The sequence below is a fragment of the Lonchura striata genome, chromosome 18, assembly GCF_050655825.1.
Source record: "Lonchura striata isolate lonStrDom1 chromosome 18, ASM5065582v1, whole genome shotgun sequence".
Classification (NCBI taxonomy): Eukaryota; Metazoa; Chordata; class Aves; order Passeriformes; family Estrildidae; genus Lonchura; species Lonchura striata.
Genome location: NC_140720.1, coordinates 1388195 through 1408652, shown reverse-complemented (window position 1 = coordinate 1408652; position 20458 = coordinate 1388195). Strand labels below are relative to the sequence as shown.

The window sequence follows — 20458 nt, the reverse complement described above, 5'->3', positions numbered from 1 at the left end:
TGGTTTAAGCTGACATTATGTTGTTTTATTTCAATTTCACAAAAGAAATACTTTATAAAACTAAAATCAGTTAACCCAGCCACTATCAACAGAGGGTAGTATAAGCAAAAGACACTAGGTCAGAACCTGCAGTGAAGAGCCATCTGTTCCTGTCACTGGAATGCTCCTGTACCACCAGAACACTTCACTGGGGGCTGGAGAGAACCGGGGTTTTACAGCAGTTTGGAGAAGCATAATAGCTCCTCCTATTTGGTGCTTTGTTGCTACCCAGGTCTCCTCTGTATCATAAGTGTAACAAGGATTTACTGATTTCAGAAAGGACAGATCCAGCATAGCAAAGGCAAGAAATGATTCAATTCCATTTTATGCAAATTTCCTTTAAAAAGGTACTACTGTATTTTAAAATCAGACCATCAAACTGATTACTTAGCTAACTTATGTGGGATTTCCAGTCTCATTACTGAAAGGAAAATTAATACAAGGCTTAAGCCCTGTGCTAAATAAAATATATACGGGCTTTGGGTAGATACTTGTATGTTTGCCTGAGCTTTGATTATGGGAGACCAGGGGTGGGAGCATTTGTTCAGTTATTGTTAAGAAATTCTATTCCCTGCCCTCCCCATTCCAAATTTTTCATTGGGTGGCAAGACTGAAGGTGAGAGGGAATAAGGTAAAGCAATAATCTTAATGCTTTACTAAGGTTCTGATAAAGCGGGCCACAGAACCTTGCACAAATATAAACAAAGTACCTGCCTGGGACAGCTTTACCTATTTTTATCATGCCCAAGTTATGGCTGTTAATACAACAGCATCTGTCAAACCATCCACCCTATCCCCCAGGCCCCTCTCTCTCCTGAAGAGTACATGATGGCAAGAATCCTTCCTTTTACCTATTCCTTTCTGAAAAGGGCAGGGCAGTGGGAGAAAAAAAAAAACAAAAAACAACCATACAACAAACCAACAAGAAATTAGATTATTTCAAAGATGGGCAACTGTTCCTTATAGAATAAACCTTCCCCTCCAAAAAGGGTTTTTCTCTGCTCCTATAACCCACGATAAATTAAAACCAAGTAAGAAGTCTCTGGTTTGACACAATAAATACTTAGAATATAGCAAATTAAAAAATATAGTTACAAAACCCTCAATGGAATTATCTTTCTGACCTAAACTGCAGACAGATTCTTCACAGATAAAAAGTATCTCCAAAATCACCTGCAGCTCCTCTCCTCTCCCTGTTCACTAGGCTTGGTCAACAAGTGCTATCACATACCCTTTGGAATACTGTTAAGACAAAAACAATATAAAGCACAAGAAATCTACTCCTAAATTTGTTTTTTTATACTGCCAAGGGTGTAGGAAGCAACCATCTGTGGGGAACCTTCACTGCAGTGCACAGTGATGGAGTCACAGCACTACAGTTAATGTGGACAGGGAGACTAGGGGGAAAAACAGCCATAGGAAAGGAAGGAGACAGAACCCATAAGTGTTGGAAAAGGAGAAGATAAGCAAGAAAGAGACAGAAAAAGACCAATTGAGTCCAGCTGGACTTCCCAGTTCTGGCAGCAGAGCAGATGAGATGTTGAACAGGAAGAGTTCCTTGGGGCCTGTCATAACTAGGAATGTTGTTGGCATTTTCTTCATCATTGACAGTGAGGGAGTAGAAGTTAACCCTCTCTGACACTGACACGTGGCTCTGCCAGTGAGCTGTGGATGATCCCAATAATTGATTCAACACCATCTCCCTCCAGCAAAGTGCGGTGGTCTCCTTCAATAACGTGGACAGATACTTTCCCATCGCATACCTGTGTAAGTATGAGAAAGAAAAATTTTTCATTCATAATTGACAACCAGCTGGTCACCTAGCCACTTTGGGTTTGTTAGTCTAAGTTACTCATAATTTAGACCACTGTCTCTATTGAACTCAGTTACAAATAGCACTGGTTTTATTCTGACACATTTTCACAGATCAGCTGTGGGGCACTGTTCCGAACCAGTGTTTTCAAGCACAACAGTTTGACAGCCTGACAGGTGATCCACTCAAATATAACCTGGGCAGAAAGTTAAGCAACCTAGTACCGGAAGAATAATTTACTTGCAATATCAAAGAATGAATGAATGATAAAGTAGCTACTTCCAAGCCTTTAAGTAAACCAAATAAACACCCCTGCTCCTCACCATCCTTCTCCCACCACCAGAAATCTTCCTTTAAGGTCATTATGTAACTTTAATGACTAAGTTAGACATCTGAAAGGATAGGAGATGCCAGAACCAGGAAGGGAATTCTGACAATCACTTCCTTTTCCCTGATATTTGCACCAACTTAATCCTTGTATGTGAGCAGGGGCTAAAGAACAGTGACCTTATCTGGACTACAGGCAAAACCCCTACTTTTTTTAGCCCACAAGAAACCCACTTCTAACTACTAGCTTCTAAGTGAAAAAAAGGTAACTGAGAAAAAGCTGCCTTTATTGTCAGAAAACTGACACTTGCTCTTCAGAAGGCTGCCCTCATTCCATGAACTAACTTCAGGGTCTACGGTGAAAAGAGACTGCTCTCTTTTAACATCCTTATTATCCAAAGTCATTCTAGAGAGCTGCAATAATGAGCTATAGAAAAAACATCCTCTATACAGGCAAGACTTTCTCACCCTCACTACCCACAGAAAATGCCTGGAACAAATAAACTCATTTGCTTTTGGAGACTTCTAAGTCTTGTTAGAGCACAGGAGCTGCAGAACAATAATTTCTTTAAGGTTGGTTTTATCTTTTTTTTCTCATGATGATTTCTCCCATGCTTTTCTTTGGCTTGCCCAAATATCAGAAGAAATTCAACAGTCATCAGTGGGCCCATGACTGACCTCTGAGAGTTTATAGTCTCTACCCAGACCTTCCTCGTATTCATTGTGCGACTTTGCCCGCATCAGTGTCACGTTCCCATGATACTTGGAGTCTGGTATATACTTGTCAGCAGCCTTCAGCTTATGGTAAAATGAAGTAGCAGCAAAGCTGAGTGCTTCACGATTGATGTTTGTATGAATCCCAGTTATTAGGTCTACTGCAGCATTCACACGAGCCTCCAGATTTTTCAGGGGCAGAAGAACCTCCAGCAGCTGGAAATATTAACATTTTTTTTTCACATTAGTTTCAACAGCTGAGAATCAATCTCCATTAAACAAAAAAAAAAAAAAATACACCCTCTTGTGCAATATGAAGACATATGGAAAATAAGAAACTACCTTATTGTATTCAGTGCCTGTAAATTGCTGAACAAAGGCACACAATGCTTCAGTCTCCAGTGCAGCCTCATTTCCTTGGGTCAGTTTGGCTCTGTAGCTCTGGAAGAGAGAAGAATACAATGTGAACTTGAGAGGAATGTATGTGCCTGATGTTAAAAGTCAGATAAAAACAATTATAGAACCAAAGGTGTGAACTGGGGAAAAAAGGAAAGGGGGAAATCCCTTCAGGACAGATTAGAAAGCAAATCCAGAGATGGCTTGCCAAGAGCCTAATATTCTCTGAAGTACAATGAAAATAGAAGCGAAGTGTTAAGCAAGGTTTCCTTGCACCACTACAAGACAATCTTGACTTGCAGACACCAGGATGTTCCAGAAGACATACTAATATTATGATTTACCATAGCAAGAGTAACCTTTGTGCCTGAACTCTTTCCATTTAATGAAGACCACCTCTCATGTTCTTCTACCCTTCAGCCATCTCTAAGCATCCAATGTCTACAGCTGACTTCCAAAATCATGCCCATGCCAGCTTTTCAAATTACTCATATCTAGAATAGTAAGCTTTGAGAAAAAATAAGCCCTGATGAGAGAAGATGGTCCCCAGAAAGAAGATCCTTTTTGTGCCCCTTACCTGGGTATATGCTGCCACAAAGGAATGAGACCCATCAAAAAGGAATAAACTGTTGAGTGCATGGGAAGCATTTTGTTGTGCTTGCAGCTGGGAACACATTTCAAAGGCTACACAGGCACCAAAAGAGTATCCAGCAATGCGGTAAGGTCCTTCAGGCTGTATCTGCTTCATGCAATCAATGTAATAGGCTGCCAGGCTTTGGATGCTGTCCAAAGGAGCAGCTAGAACATGGAAATGAGTTAGAAAGACTGGTGAAAAGACACTTGCAGAGACAAATTATGTTTTCATGCTTTCATATTTTATGTTTCAGAAACAATCCTGTTGGAAGCATCCAATTTACTTTGCAGGTAAATTACTAAATTATCGTTAACAACTTGCATTTAGGACAAGTAATAGTAATATTGTGCTTTCCAAGGACAGGTTGAACAGGATGCTTTGACTTTTGTCTACATAAACTCTTCAATTTCATCTATTATTCCTCTTGACACTGAGGATTTTTGACATGAACCTCTGCAGACTAATAGGCCTGATATTTGTTCCTCCAACTTTAATAGTCTAGAAACAAAGTCCTCTCTAAAAGCAACTACAGTTCAGAATGTTATGTTTGCAAATTCAAGATGCTGAAGAACCAAGATACCTTTTGTGCACTGGAGCCCATAGCAGGGCATGTGAAGTCTGGAGGCCAGAGTGTGGAAAACTGCAATGGATCCTTCAATGGGGTGAACAAGGAAAAGAGGGCGCTCCATGCTCTGAACATCATTGAGACGAGTGATTGTTGGTGCTTCTGGGTTCACCAGTAAGTTGTTCAAATCTAGTTTTGGAGGTTCGCCTGGGCCTGTCTTCATCAGTGGGGATGACTTCAGCTCTTTGAAGGAAACACACCATACAAACCCAATTAGCTTCAGAGTCAGTCTCGGTCATGTAGCCATACTGCTGAAGGACAACCTCAGGACTAGGGCTGCCCTAGATTAGCCTGCTGCCTCACTACATCATCAGGTCATATACTCAGAGATCTGTCAGTTGCTCTGCAGCAACTGCATATGCTTTTAGCTTCCTGTGACCATGACATTACATTGTTTATTCCCCAGACAAGTAAAAGGTCTCAAATTGCATCACACACATAAGAGTACTCATGCATGCAGCTGCTAGCCAAGCAAGAAAGCAACTTTCACACTTACCTTTCTTGTACACCCTGCCCCCCGAAATTATGGGCCTGTCCTAGTGGTCAATACACTTCTGTGACATGTCTGTCACTTAAAAGCTATTTAATTATAACTTTATTTCATTTTCTGATAGACGTTTATGTCACCAAAAATGAAAGCAAGGAATTGGAAGCTTAATTATTTGGACTCAGGTGACTGGTAGCAACCCTAATCCAGACACTTTACCCTCTGCTGTCCTGGACTTGGAAGAAAGTTCACGCAGTTTGTTGATTGTAAGGAGTCGAATTTCTCTCATGGTCATAACGATGTCATAGTCTCTCTCCAGTGTCTGGCGCACCTCCACACCCATCAAGGAATCCAAGCCCAAGTCAGCCAAGGAACTCTCAGCATTCAGACTACTCACATCACGGACCCCTGAGAACAAAAGAGCATACTAGGAAAAGGCCAATTTCTTTTCAGCTCTAGGCCTCTCTAGCAGCCTTCTCCACTTGTTGTATCTCCTACAATCTCAAACTGCAGCTGTAGAGCTTCAGGATCATCTAATCTTTCATAAGCCACCTCTTCTATAACCCCCACCGTGTCATATGGGATCTAGTATTTAGCGAACATATTAAATATGCACAGATTTATGACAGGGAATATATCAGTCCCAACTAAAGAGCTGTGAATATTTTCACATCAGCACTAGACCAAATACAGAACAGTCAGTCAGCTAGACAGATTCCACACACTGGAGGCTCTAATTGATACTGCAGTCCTAGACCTAATACATCTAATCCTCAGCTACAGTGAGATAAAAGTTATCAGTGTCAGTGATGGTTGACTGCAACACTTGATGCCTATGACACTGGAGGAGGGGGTGATACGTTTAGGTTTAATTTTCTTTTTCCCTTTCGAAATTCACACTGTTCAATCTCTCACCGTTTCCTTACCCATAGAAGGCCTCTCATAATAACACCTGCTGTTTGTCCCCTCCTCCAACTTGTGCAGCCCCATGTTGCCACCCTTCACACTATTAGGCTTCATTACTAGCTCCTCCCTTTGTTGATCTCATACTCTCTTCTTCCAAACTATAGAAATAGCTGGTGTGGCTTCCCAGACCCTTTCCTATTGCTTCTAAAAGCTGCATGTGCTCTGAGAGATCAGATTTGCTGTCAGTGAGTTGCACACAACTCCTTAAGTAACACTCAGGAGACTGTCTTTCATTCATCAGTACCTTTTTTGGTAGAAAACAAAGGATCACGAGACTGTTTTGTCTGCAATAGAGACAACTGAAGTGGGACATGGTAGACAGAGTTAACAGTGATTATTGAGTAACAACATAAAAATAAGAGACACAATGGTAAAAGGAAGCAGATCCAAGACAAACAGAAGGACATGGCACTTGTAATGCATAGCTAAGTTATGGTAACTAGATCTTCACATGGGATAAGAGACACAGCAGGTAAGTGAATAAAATACCAGTTAAACAATAAGTAGAGAAAAGCTACTTTTTGTGGCATGGGGACACACCAAGGTGAATGTTTGAAAGCTGGAACAGTACTCAGAAAGTTGGTTATGTATTTGCTGTCTTATGTACTGTCCAAGAATTTTGCTCTTGGGGGCTGTTCTTGTTGATTCTCCATTTGGAGAAAGGTACCAGTTCACTCTAAACCCAAGTCTCTGGAGTATATACACGTATCTATGTAAACACAGTAACAGAAAAATCCATGAAAGAAGTAGTCCTTATCTGAGAGAAGGAGCAGTGTAAAGGGAAAAAAAAAAGCAAACAGTCTCACAACAGCAACATTGCCACACCACAGGAGATGAAGACCACAGAAGAGATGCTGGACAGAGGACCTACAGCAGCACCACTACTTTCCGAAAGTAATGAGACAGTAGGCACCAACCAGTGAAAGCACTTACCCAGGATGTGAGCAACAGCTTCTACAAGATCCCGCTGACTACCTCCTTCAGCTTTCACTGAGACCTTCTCTGCTAGGACAAAACTGGACATGACAGGATGAGGTTGATTCAGGAAAACATCGAGCACCTCCAGGCATGAGCTCATTTGCTGGGGAAGCGTTCCCCCCACCACAATGTCTTTGTTTCCCATTGTCTTCATCAAGATACCCACATCACCAATGGCTCCCCACTGGATTGCCAAGCCTGGAGAAGAAATTAGAAAAACATACTAAGCAGCTAACTAAAGCACATGGCAGGAACAGGAGCGAGTTAATAAAAAAGGGACTTAAATAATGAGCTATGCTAAGGCATGCATTTCCTTTGTACTGTGGAGTATTCAATCACACGTTAATGATGCAGAGTAACATCTAGGAGCCTAAAACAGCCTTCAACATAACTTTATCACTCCAGATAAGTGCACAGGTTTCTGTTGAGCCAGTCCTCATCTGGATGTTTGGCAAGATAGTTTATACTGTGCAATGAGTGAAGTCATCTCACCTGGGAGTCCATCATGATGTCGCTGCTCACAGATACGCTCCATGGTAGAATTGGCAAAGCCGTAATTACTTTGCCCAGCATTTCCTCTTCCACAGCTTACAGAGGAGAATACAACAAAATAGTCCAGGTCTGGACACTTCTTACGAGTCACCCTTGGAAGAGAGCAGGAGAAACTCCATCAGAAAAACCTGTCTAGTGTATTATTGTCAAAGGCTAGTGCAAGACTAAAACAACTAAGCTTGATCAGTTCCTTGACTTTAAAAACAGTTCTTATTTGTCCCTTCTACAGACACTTACCAATCCAAATGAAGGGTGCCTGAATACTTGGGCTTGTTGACCTCCCAGAATAATTCTGGGGTCTGATTTTCAATCATGCCATCTCTAAGGACCTATGGGGAGTGGGAAGAGGGATTAAAAAAGGAAGTGTAATTTCAGTACCTCCATTTTCTCTGTTTAAATATGCCACATGGCTTGATATATGAGAGGATATCACTACACAATGTATTTTTGTAACTTTGCAGTACAGACATATCTGGAATATCCCAAAATATTGACAACATGGCTTTTGCCAAATCTGCTTTTTTCAGTATTTTTTCTGTATTGACACTGCAGAAATTCAGGCAAGTTCTGCATGGGATTTTTCTTGTCCACAGGAGGCTAGGGCAATATTTGTCTTACCACAGAACTGAACTTGCTGGCCAAATACTGCTGCTTCTCAGGTCAAGGGAACAGACCCATAAGCCTTTAGTCACCAGGTAAGACCAAAGCATAGTGTCCTTTGAAACACAGAGAACTTAACTAAAATTGTATGAAGCCTGACTTTCTTTAGTCACATGAATGGATGTTGCCTCTTACAAACAAGTCCTGAGCATTTCTGTCACTTACCACAGCCAAATTAAAGATGCCTCCAACTGGTCCAAGCTGCAAAGCTTCTTCTATCAATTGCTGTGCTCCTTCTAGTGTTCCAATATCACTGGTAGATACCAGCACTTTGACTCCCAGTGCCTTCCACTCTTTAACGCGTTTAGCCTGGTAGCCTAGAAAAAGTAAAGGTGGACAGTGCCTGGGATGAAGAATCCCAACTATAAGGCTTTGGTAAAACTGCTCCTTTATGCTTTTCTGACTAGATAGGGACTGAATAGCTAAATAATTCCCGATTCAACTATGAGATAAAAATTAGACAAAATTTGAACAGCAGCTAGAAATAATTTGAATTTCAGAAATTCTACATAGATAAAGTGGTGAACAGCATTGGGAGAACCTAAGGCCTGAGGTGGTGGTGGGGGGAAGGAAGGAAAGAAAAATACAACTATGAAGAGAAATTAACAAAAATTTGGGTACTGAGATTGGGAAAATTGGCTAGATTAGAGCAAAGCAACAGATTATAGTATCACAGCCAGAACTTCATAAGTAGTATTTGATCTACGTGTTTGTACACACAAGTGGTGTGATTGTGAACTTGCCAAAAGAAAGAAGAAACCTGGAGAGACAGAGAGAAGTTGAATTATGAGTGAATTTATGAGGAAATACCAAAGACCAGCACTGATAAATCTCAATTCTGCCACTGTAATCTAACTAATGCCTTTAATCTGAGTAAAAGTGTTTATGGATGCTATCAGGTAGTAAGGTCCATCTTTACAGATGAGCTATCTAAGGAGCAAGAGTGAGCATCCACACATGTAACTTGAGGAACAAAGTATCTTTAACAAGGAGTTTTTAGGCCCTTCCATGTGATCCAACATGCTACAGACAGTGGGCAGGTCAGTGAGGTACCCAGACACTGCAGAGGGCATAAAGGTAAAAGAAAGGCAACAGAATAAACCCTGTATAAGAGAGAAAATGGGTTGATAGAAATAGGAAGCATAAAAGGGGGAAAGTAGTAGTTGGAAAAAAGGTCAAGCTAAAAGATAGTTCCTCCTTTACAATAAAGGAGACAACAGCTTGAAGTGAGATAATACAGAAAAGAAAAGAGATCAAGACATTATTAGTCAGCAACAGGACACTTGAAAATGGAGAGAAACTACAAACTGAAGTCTGTTGAAAGACAGTCATATTCCCTGTTTCCTTACAATTTTTGCTTACCAGTTCGTATGCCAGAACGAGATGTCAGTATAATTTTCTGTGCTCCTCTCTCAACTAGCCACTGTGCCAACTCCAGCCCAAATCCTCCTAGGCCCCCTGTGATGATGTAGGACTTCGTAGGTGGACAGGAGGTTCGGGAGATTGCAGAGATTTTAACTGGTTCAGACTTTCTTAAAAGATACTCCTTTTCCTCTTCTTGGACCTTCCCGCACAAAAAAAACCCAACCAAGACCCAGAAACAACACAGACACACACACAAAAAGAAAAAGTAGTTACAATTAGATAATCAGATACATAATGCATCTCTTATCTTTCCATGCTCCTCCAGTCAATGGGAATGAACCTTGTAGAGTCAGTGCCAGACTTGACAGTTACAATTTTGACAGTGTCAGCAGTAGAAACTGATCTTGTGCTACCCTACTCATAGAACTTCAACTCAAAATGGATCAAAATATCCAAGAGTCACCAGAGAATGGCCAGAGGCATCAGAGAATCAAAATCATTATCACATTACCTTAATGATAACTTTGCCAATATGTTTTCCTTGTGCCATGAATCTGAAGGCAGCTTCTACCTCTTCTTTGTTGAAGACTGTACTCCTCAGGGGCTTTACTACACCGTCTCTTATGCCTTTCTTCAACAGCTCTGATACTACTTCCCACTCTTGGTTTCCCTCATCAAATATTGAATCTAGTAGGATCCCATGAAATGCCACATTCTTGAGGAAGAGAGACATTCCTAGAAAAAGCAACTTGGTTATGACCTGATGCTACTGACATTTCAAAATGAAGCCTACCCTCTGCTCCAGAAACATTTCTGGGCAGGTTACAGGAGTAAAGCAGTCCGATGCTTGAATTCTACATTTTCCAAACTCATTCTTACATATATTCTCCAATAAATAACATTACGTTCTTCTCTTACAAGCAGACCAGTTTCACAGAAATGCCACTCCAAAAAATTGTGTGTTGAGAGGACAATCTGTATCATGGTCAGTCTGATATTAAAAAGGAGATTTTTTTTCTCTTGTGACAGCTGAGTTACAGGGGAGCTAGAATCCTGCATACATCATGTCTATCTCCACAGGAGACACTTCCTCATAGCAAGGTTTTCCAATATGATAGGATCTTTTGAAATTTAATTAGAATAAGGAAGCAGGCTGTCAACACTATATGCAATCATTCTACAACAGGAGAACACAGCTGTAATTTTTCACTGACACGTCACCTTACAACATTCAAAATTTTTTTCCCATTCAAGAAAAATCAGGGTTATCTTGTCCTATGCCTTCAAAACTGGCAGATGCTGTTGATTGCCTTGAGCAACAAGGGGCCTTGCAGAGGGGTCTAGATAGACTGGAACACTGGGCAACCACAGCTGATACAAAATTTAACAAATGTCAACTGCACACCTGAGCCCCAGTAACACCAGACAAAAGTATAAATTCTGGGGAGGCTGGAGAGCTGTCCTGCAGAAAAGGACACCTGGGGGTGCTGGGCCGCAGCTAAAACCCAATGAGAGGTGCTTCCCAATGCCCCATCTTACCAAGCTGACTGTTGTTAGATAGATCAAATTTGCCTATTTCCAAGAAGCGCCCATGTCTAGCAAGACAACGCAAACTGGCTTGGAGCTTCTCTTCTGCCAAGGAATTTAACACAAGGTTGACACCTGCAATGAAAGGAGAAACATCTACTTAACTCTTCTGAAAGCCTAACCCTATCTTCTAGTGACTCATATTGTCTTTAGAATGCACAACTGATAATGTGGCTTAGATGACAAAAAAAGGAAAAATATTTCTTGAACTTCACCTTTTCCATTGGTAACTCGAAGTATATGTTGTTCAAAGGTAGTATCTCTGGAGCTGGAAAAGCTATTAGCATCTAGCTGTGGGAATCTTGCTTGGAGATACTTACGCTTCTCAGTGGAACCTGGAAGTAAAATACAGGTTGAACGATGTCACTAATTTAATTTTTATGATGAAACAGCCCATTTGCCACTGCACATCTTTCCTCCAAGGACTGCAAGTCTGAGAACCCATCTCCAAGCTTTCAGTCTCCCAAGACGTCAGACTTTAGGACAAAGGCTATCTGGTTGCTACTGCTCATTTATGAGATAGAGCAAGGACCAGAAACAGATGAGAGCCTATAAATGGACAGGCATTTGGATTCATATTACTAAATGTAAAATGAGCAAGCCATGATCTTCTTCTAGTCTTTTGATTATATAGTGTACAGAGACAGATAAATTTGACTGTGCTGTGGAATTTTCAAGCACAGTATCAATAGCTGTATTAACTATGTAACCAGCTCTCAGCCTGGAAATTAGATCAAAGCTACAGCAGATCACACTGTAGAGGAATAAGTACATACCTAAAAAGGTATATATACTTATATATGTGTACACACACATGCTTCCTCTATTCTATAAAGAGCTAGAATCTCTTTTCTCCCCATGACTCTGGGCCCTCAGTACTCACCTACAGTAGCAAAGACACGGCAGCCCATGCTCAGGGCAATGGCAATGGCTGCTTGGCCCACACCTCCTGAGCCAGAGTGAATAAGGACACTCTCACCCTTCTTCATACCACCTCGAACCACCAAAGCATAATAAGCAGTGGCATAAACCACAGGCACTGAAGCTGCTTCTTCTAGAGTCCTAAGGAGCAAAACGGAAGAGGTATCTTTAGCCTTGGGAAAGACTACTAGATTTTCCTGATGAAATTTGCCTTTCTGCAACAGGAAAGTTCCATTGCTGAGATAGGTAAGAAATAATGTGTAAGATAAGATAGATAAGAAAGTGTCAATCATACAGCAGACTACCACAGCTGCCAAACACAGCCAGGTTTCATTATTTTGTAAAAGTATTTCAGTAACTAACTAGTAACATAACCAGCACTGATATCCCCGTGTATACTGAGACACATGAAGTTAAGAGCCCAGAAAAAGTTAAGAACCTTGTGCAAGCCATTGTACAAAAACTACTGCAGAACTCCTGCAGTGAATCTAATCCAAAATCTTACAGTTGCTTGAGACACTATAGCCCTGTTAACATTTGCCAGAGGGGAATCTAGCCATTGTGCAGCACTCAGGTGTCATCAGCCTCAGGCAGGAAGGCAAATCTTAACCAGAAAACAGAAGCTGACCTACCAGTTTTCAGGCACCTCCCACAGAAACCTTTTTTCACAGTCTACCACTGTGGCCAGCCCCTTTGCTGGCAGCAATCCCATCACTCTTCTTCCAGTCAGGTCCCGTCCTGAGAACTCCATGCCCAGCATGCATTGCTGCAAAGCCCAGTTACCTGAAAGAACATTAACACCTTTTATCAAAACAAAACAAAACAAAAAACTCCTCTAAAATTCCTTTACTACACTGAAAGTCTAAATCTCTGGGATTTGTCTCTTCTTTACACAGTTCATAAATTCTCATAGTTAATGACTCACTGCAAGAGCAGCAGAGAAGGACCTGGTCTCATTAAACCAGAAGCATTTATCCTTGATGATATTGCTTTATTTTCCAGTTTTCATCTGAGAAATTTCATTAAAACATCTTGTTTCAGAGGCAATTCTGTCCCTCAGAAAAAGAATGATACATAAACTAGAAAGATGATCACTGCAAAAATATGACTTTTTGATAATTCATGTTTTAGGCAGACAGTTATGTCAGTCATAGAATCATAGAATGGTTTGTGTTGGAAGAGACCTTAAAGATCATCTACTTACAACCTTCTGCCATGCACAGGGGCAACTTCCATTATGCCAAGTGGTTCAGTCACAAAGGGAAATCCAGCCTTACTCAAATCACAAAATTTTTACATGTTCTATCCCCTCTATTTAAATGCATATTTTAAAACCATTTCATACACATTACATTAATTCTTAACTCACTATGAAGATAATACCACCTCCATTTTGTAAACAGGCAATTACTTCATTGTGCATTTTTTCTCTCTGAAATTCAAGCATGTCCAACAGCATGGTAGCATGAAACTTCAGCATTCTCACCCTGGTATTTACCACACCCATGTCTGGAACCTCCATCAAACTTGTTTTATTTCACACTGGGTATCTGTGCAATATGGCAAGCAACATTTCTCAGAGCATGGTTTGTTAATTGTGCCATATTTTAAAAAATTGAACTGTAAATTGGACATAGAACTTGGGAACTTTTTGGTGCACAGCCATGCAGCAGGGCTGTATTTCCTTTTCAAAAGAATGCTTTGTGGCATACAATTTAGCCAGTGCATAACAAACAATCAAGAGGTTAATTCTAGAACAACAATACATATCCTTCTAGTGTAACTTTAACTCACCAGGGATAGCATCTGGAGAAAGCTTCCCTGTGGCCAGCATAATGTCCCGGAAGTTGAGAGATGCATAATAGACTTTGCAGAGTAAAACACTGGGATCAGTTGTGTGGAAGTGTCGAAGTGGGGAGACAATCCAGCGAAGAGATGAGAGATCTCCACGAGTTAGCACATTTACATAGGCATATTCTGTCATCTCCTGAGGTTGTGCTGTAGAAGTAGGAACAGTAAGAACTTACGCATATTAACAAAGGTACATGCTTTCCAAAATGAGTAAATTCCTTTTGCAATTTCTACCTCCTCCTCCCATTTGCTATCCAGAGAGCCCTTTCTTCCTTTGCAATACTACTGATGCCCTAAATAGCCTATCCCTCCTCCTGGCACCAGTGTGCTACTGTTCACTTTGAGCTGAAACAGAAGAATTCTAAATTGTTCATTAAAAATAATAATAGGTCACTGTAGGAACAATAGCTACTCATCTTCTATTCAAAGTTTATTCAGATTCAAGGCCTTGCAAGTGATCCTCAGCTCTCAAAGACTGTACCTTGCTGCAACAGAAGATGCCTGAAGGAGCCCCACTTTCCATCACGATACACATTCATCACCAGGTCCTTCTGAACAATCTTCTGCATCTCCAGGGAAGAAAGACTCGTGGGTGGGATAGCAGATGAAGGGTTCAAGTTGGAAATGAACACACACCTGAAGACAAGAGTTGTCATTTTGTTTGTTTTGCCATAGGTTTGAAAAGAAGCTAACACAAATAGCTCATCTCCCAAACGTGACTCAAGGGCATGCTTACGTACCTGATTCGGTGGCCTTCTGCCTCAAGGCGAAGGCAGTTCACCATTCCCAAAATTCCTGAGTTTGCACAACTGGTGGCAGTCAACCACACAGGCTTCTCTGATGGGTCAGCCAAGATCTCCTACAGGACAAATCCCAAACTGTTTTATTAGGAACTACAAAGAAAATAGCCCTCATATCCTTGGCAGAGATTAGTAACTTCTATTTTATTAAAAGAAACCAACCGAACACACACATTCTTCTTTCAACACTATTAAATATCTCATTTAGAAAATATAATGATTTGGAAATTCAGATACCTAGGACACAAGAACTCTCACCTTTAAGGACTCCACCCACTTATAGTTCGTCTCATCTACTGGCAGGAAAATAGGTGTTTTGACAGGAACTTGCCGACGGCACAGGAAAATAACTGAGCCAAAGAATGACTTCTTCATGGCAACAAGATTCAATGAAGCTTTGCTGAATAAGTTCTCCCACTGTGCCTGTCAAATCATGCAAAGCAACAAATTAACAGCAAAATCAATTTTTCTTGAAAACTTGCTTTGTATTGTCTCAGTACAAATACATGTTTGATTAACATAACAGTGTTTTATCCACATCTAGACTACTCCTTCTTCCCTAAAGGATCTTCCAAAAGTGGGAGTACAAGTATCTCAAAGTCCTGGTTAGGGAACCAGTCTTAGCACATTAGCAGGTGTGCAAAAAACCTGAGCCATGACCATGCTACCAAATTCCATAGTGTACTTGAATGTACCCTATGTCACATAAGCCCTGTTTGCACAGACATGGGGAGAAGCATCCATATATCTAAGTTACACTGAAAAGGCATTTTAGAAAAATAAAATAATGAAAATGCATGTATGGCATATCCAGAAACATGTAAGGATTGCTATCTGAATGAAATAAAAATGCTTGCAGGCTCTCAGAAAAGCATCCATTTGCTTTTCATATGCCAGGCACAGACCAGCAGAATGTTTTACAGCGTGATCCCTTGTATCAAGGACCAGGGACAGTGTCTGTATCGAGAAAACTTTGAGAACTATGCAAGTTCTGCACAGTCTTGCCTGGCTTGTATAATTTACTTCAGAGAAGGTGCATTCAATGGATATGCATCTTCTCCCAGAAATTTGCAAATACTAGGCTACTGATACTAATGACAGATCTATGGTTTTTGTTATTAGTGCCAGTAGCATCTCAATACCTTCTTCTTTATCCCCCTGTTCACCAGGAAAGATGAAAAGAACTTAATCTTTCTTCTCAAGTCCCCTTGAAAAAATGTCTGCAGGAAGTGAAGGGCTAGAATCCATGTAGTTGCAAAATTCAAAATCAAACAACCCCACTCCAGAATTATAAACAAAACCTAAACTCTTGGAAGTGCTACTCTCTTCTTATTCTAAAAGAGAGCTGAGAGGCTGCATCCCCTCACAACAGGAAAAATAGGTAAGTTCTGCAGAGGTGCATTCTTCCATTACTGCTTTGTCTAACAGCTGTCAAGAGAAGATGATGTCCCAGTTTCCACCCTTACCCTTGTCTTTCACTCTCCTCCTCTTGTGCCAGCTTTGGCATTAGTTTATCTGCATGATATACTGATTTGAAGATATAATGCTGACACTCTTTTCTCCCTCCTCCAACTTCTCAGGGCTTATTTTACTGTATCTCATTATGGGATCAGATAATGTAGGGAACAGGAAAGGAAGAAAAGAAAAATACAAGAGAAAAGCCTTCCTTCTGGGAGCACCTTATTGTTAGAAGAAATTAACTAGCTTGTAAAATCCAACTCCAAGCAGCAGTATCAAAAGTAAGAGAGATATTCTGATACCAAAGCATTTAAGGACCCTACACTGATAAAACTGTACCCCCCTCAGCAACATGATTTTAATAATAAAGGAATTGTCCTGGCCAGTGTTTTCATACAGATTAGACAGATGTATAAAAGACAATTAATAATTTCCACTGCATTAAGAAAGGCTTTCCTGATTGAACCTACAGTTTACTCTTTCAACCTCATATACAGTAATTTGCAAGTCCTCTCTTCTTAAGAGGTGTTTATTAGCTATTTCTGCAGAAGTCTTCAATGGAAAAGCATGCAAGCAATGCCTACTATACATTTGTCATCAGGGCATCTGCAAGCAACAGCTTCAGACTATCCACGGTGAAAGTATCTGTCCTTCCAAGAGGCTTACCTCACTTAGGAAGCTGTGTTTCTGCTGCAGATCTGGGCTTGTAAGGAAACTGACAATTTCTCCAAGAGTTTCTCCCTTAAGAAGAGTATGTAGCAAAACAAACCCTCCTTCTTTCACAGCAGCTGCCAAATTAGAGAGTATTTCAGTGGTATTCACTAAAACACTTGTTGAACAGTTGTATACCACCAGGTCAGCATCGGTCAGCTTTCCAGAGGGAAGGCTAGATGGATCCCACTGGCTAGAGACAACACCAGCATCTTGTAGCTCTGTTTCAATAGCTGAAAGGTTTTCCAGGATGCAGTCAGTGGCAATGTAGTCAACCTGCAACAGGGGCTGAACATTCAGAATACTTTTCACACGAGAGAAGAGTTGTCCACCTCCTGCATTAGCCTGTGAGAAAAAGAAGGAAAAGCAGAAACCAAATCAAAACATGAGTGATATCCAGAATAATAACCAGAACAGTAGTATGTAATCAGGTTACTGGAAGGCCTAGAAACACTAGCTACACTCCCATCCCAGGCTTCCAACTAACCTCTACTATCTTTATCCTATGACTGATCATGTTCTCCAATGCTACATCCAGGCAAGTCCTCAACTCTGCAGAATCCAGCAATCCACTGAGAAGAGGGTCGTTTTGAAAGTGCATTTTTTCTCGAATCACAACTTGTTGCAGCTCAGAATGGAGGTTTCCATTCAGTTCCAGATGGCAGATCTCAGCAAGGATATGCTGAAGGCCCTTCTGTGTGGATGAGGACCCCGTAGCAGCCACTGCAGTTTCTAGTCCAGGGATGACTAATTTGACCCCATGCACTGCCACCTTCGACTGTAAGTTCTTTATCAGACCTATAGAATAGAAGGGGAAATTAAAGGAAGAGTCAAGATTTTCCAAGAATTCTTTTCCTCTTTGCCTCCATTTGCTACACCAGCTGATCAGCACCATATATTACAGCATGCTATATCATTGGTCCACCCCACACAGATACAGTGCAGCCTCTCATATTCACATGATCATGTATTGTGCACTAGTTGCCCCAAATAAGTAGGCTTTGTAGCAAAACAAACTAAACCCCCACAATTACCTGCAGTAAGACTGACTGAAAGAAGGCAACTAGCGGAAAACCTCTGATTGAGTTAGGGAGCTGTGGAGGAAAATTTTAAGTTTCTGCAGATATAAAAATACTAAAATGCCTTTTTGCTTTATAAACTGATGGGAAATAGTTAATCATGACTGAGGTCAGGAACTGGATTTCAAAATAAAATATTCCCACCACAGCCTAGAAAAAATACCCTCTGGGGGAAGTATTTGGATGCTGCAGGGGAAAACGAAGGAGAAAAAAAGAAAGTGAAATTTTTGAAGTCTATTGCCAAATCTAAGAATGAGCATGAAGACACTACACCAACACAGAATGAAAAAAATTACTTTCTCAAGATGAAGCAAAATTCACCACTAGAGTAAAAATTTAAAAAAAATGAACTTTTTTCTCTTTGATGAAAAGGCACTTAAGGTGATTAGTTTAGTAGATATCACCTCATCAAAAAACATTGTATTTAGCTACCAGTCTCAAAACAAACTGAGCTGCTCCTATTCTATTCTGGTGGCAAACAATTGCTTTGATGTGTGCCTCACTAAATAATTTTCCCTGTTTGGATATGTGCCCACAAACAAATGGTAACAAGGAACAAATGGGAACCTTGCCTATCTAAGCAGTTCACAGGGAAAAACAAACCTTTTAACCAAAAGGTTAAAAACTCACTTAAGTAAACTCTCCTGTCAGTGTCTAAAGCAAGTAAGTTGAATTTCTACTCAAAGATGATTTGTGTCTCTGCTTGCAGAAGGGGTTGTGCCATCTCACACCACATCTGACTGTTATAGAAGGAAAGATGTCCTTCTTCACGACTTTTTACTCTTTCCCACATTCTAGAGATCTCAGGCAGAATTAGCTTTTAGCTTCCAGCAATTGTACAGAGAACCCTTGCTGAAGTCTTCTACAGAGATCAACATTTAGTATCTTGGATGTTCTGAAGGAGTATGAACAGCTTCTCTCAAAACACTTCTCTCGGGCTAGAAGATTCTCCTAGTATAACAAGAAACTAATCCCACTCTACCTTTGCAGTGCTCCAGATAGGCATGAAGATGGGCACTTGAAGACAAACAGCTAGTCTCTGTGTAGGGCACAAAGCAGAATTTTTCCAGGGTGGGAGGTCTCTGTTCCTGTTGTCGTCGTGGTGCCACAGTAGCATGAAGACCAATGATCTGAACACCTCCTGCTTTAAGGCTATCAACACAGTGGTCCACAACAACTTCAAAAGCTGAAAGTCAGGAAAGAAATTTAAGTCGGAAAACAAAAAAATATTTTGCTTAAGGTGATCTGATGAACAGTGCTGTGTCAGGCTCTTTCATACAGAGGTTACAGAGTTGCAGAATAACTTGGAGACTAAGAGGACCCCCCCATAGATGTCCATCCTACTACTTCAGATTCACACATTCACCCAGTAGTCAAAGCAATTAGCAGAAGTTCAAGCATGAGAGACATTACCTTCTATATTGTCCTGGTATTGGCACACCTGCTCGTGATGCAGCACTGGATCAATACAGACCGAGCGAATCCTTGTGGGTAAACGCAGACTGCGGCCACTCTCAGGTAAGATCAGCATATGTAGGAGAGTGTCAAGGAAGGTCACCCAGTTCCCATTCCACAGAACCTTTCCTGCAGTTGCTGCAGAAGAGGAAGAGAAAGCCTCACTATTTCATCATTCATCAGATGATAGAATATCACTGCTTATTAAATGCCAAGTTTAGTGTATGTACCCAGCTTCCCCTGTAAACTCCACCACACAGTTCTACATTTGCAAGAACAGCTTTCCCAATGCTCTTGGTTGTTCTCTCTTATCACACAAAGTATAATTACCTCACAAGACACAGTCAAGTGAACTGTTAATACATATGGAATTAAAAGATCAAACAGTCATCATTACGATACCCAGGCTCATTGTGCTTCTTTTGAAAGGAAATTCACCTTCACTGTTGCATTCTAGAACACCCTGGAATGTTGGTCCATAATTATATCCACGCAGATGCAGCTCTTGATAAATGTCTTCTTTCAAGAGCCTGGGTTTTGAGCTCCTGTCTACTTGAGTCTGAAAGCCATCTGGCTGGTTATGGAAATTCTTCTGAGCAGTGTTTTCTAGGAGTGAAATCTTCCCTGAAGGGCACAGTAACAAGAATAATGATCATTATCATTGTTTATAAATAATGGATTTACTAAGATCATATATATACACTTACACTTCTTTCACTTACCACTCACAGCCAGATTCCCATTTCCTGACACCTCAAAGCAGCGGGAAGCAGGCATGAGTCTTACTTCCAGCTGTACTGATCCTGCAAGAAATATTGAGGAAGACAGGACTGTGAGCTCATTTATTTCTACCATCCTGAAGCAGAACTTTTTCTTTCACTATCTCTAGACTTACTGCTTACAGCACATAATAAAAATGACCATAATGCATACTACTTGACTGTATGAATCCATTCCTTTGCTCAGTCATGCTGCACTCCTCTTTAGTCCCTCAGGAGAGGGACTCCTCACTTTTCCCATGCATTCCTTTCCTCCCACTC

General features: G+C 40.8%; 1 protein-coding gene across 1 annotated transcript in view; it reads right to left on the bottom strand.

Annotated features, from left to right (window-relative positions):
* FASN (fatty acid synthase) overlaps positions 1-20458 on the bottom strand; it is a 41530-nt gene continuing 21072 nt past the window's right edge. The window contains exons 18-43 of the mRNA XM_021534061.4: positions 20141-20221; positions 19857-20042; positions 19377-19556; positions 18946-19149; positions 17372-17682; positions 16840-17229; positions 14974-15138; positions 14656-14774; positions 14397-14551; positions 13859-14062; positions 12697-12847; positions 12027-12205; positions 11359-11478; positions 11096-11218; positions 10068-10291; positions 9554-9755; positions 8357-8508; positions 7769-7860; positions 7472-7623; positions 6935-7177; positions 5255-5443; positions 4504-4731; positions 3867-4087; positions 3236-3334; positions 2858-3109; positions 1-1802 (exon numbers count right to left, since the gene is read on the bottom strand). Coding sequence (XP_021389736.1) covers positions 1665-1802; positions 2858-3109; positions 3236-3334; positions 3867-4087; positions 4504-4731; positions 5255-5443; positions 6935-7177; positions 7472-7623; positions 7769-7860; positions 8357-8508; positions 9554-9755; positions 10068-10291; positions 11096-11218; positions 11359-11478; positions 12027-12205; positions 12697-12847; positions 13859-14062; positions 14397-14551; positions 14656-14774; positions 14974-15138; positions 16840-17229; positions 17372-17682; positions 18946-19149; positions 19377-19556; positions 19857-20042; positions 20141-20221 — 4760 coding nt within the window. The 3' untranslated portion in view covers positions 1-1664. The remainder of the gene's footprint in view (positions 1803-2857; positions 3110-3235; positions 3335-3866; positions 4088-4503; positions 4732-5254; positions 5444-6934; positions 7178-7471; positions 7624-7768; positions 7861-8356; positions 8509-9553; positions 9756-10067; positions 10292-11095; positions 11219-11358; positions 11479-12026; positions 12206-12696; positions 12848-13858; positions 14063-14396; positions 14552-14655; positions 14775-14973; positions 15139-16839; positions 17230-17371; positions 17683-18945; positions 19150-19376; positions 19557-19856; positions 20043-20140; positions 20222-20458) is intronic.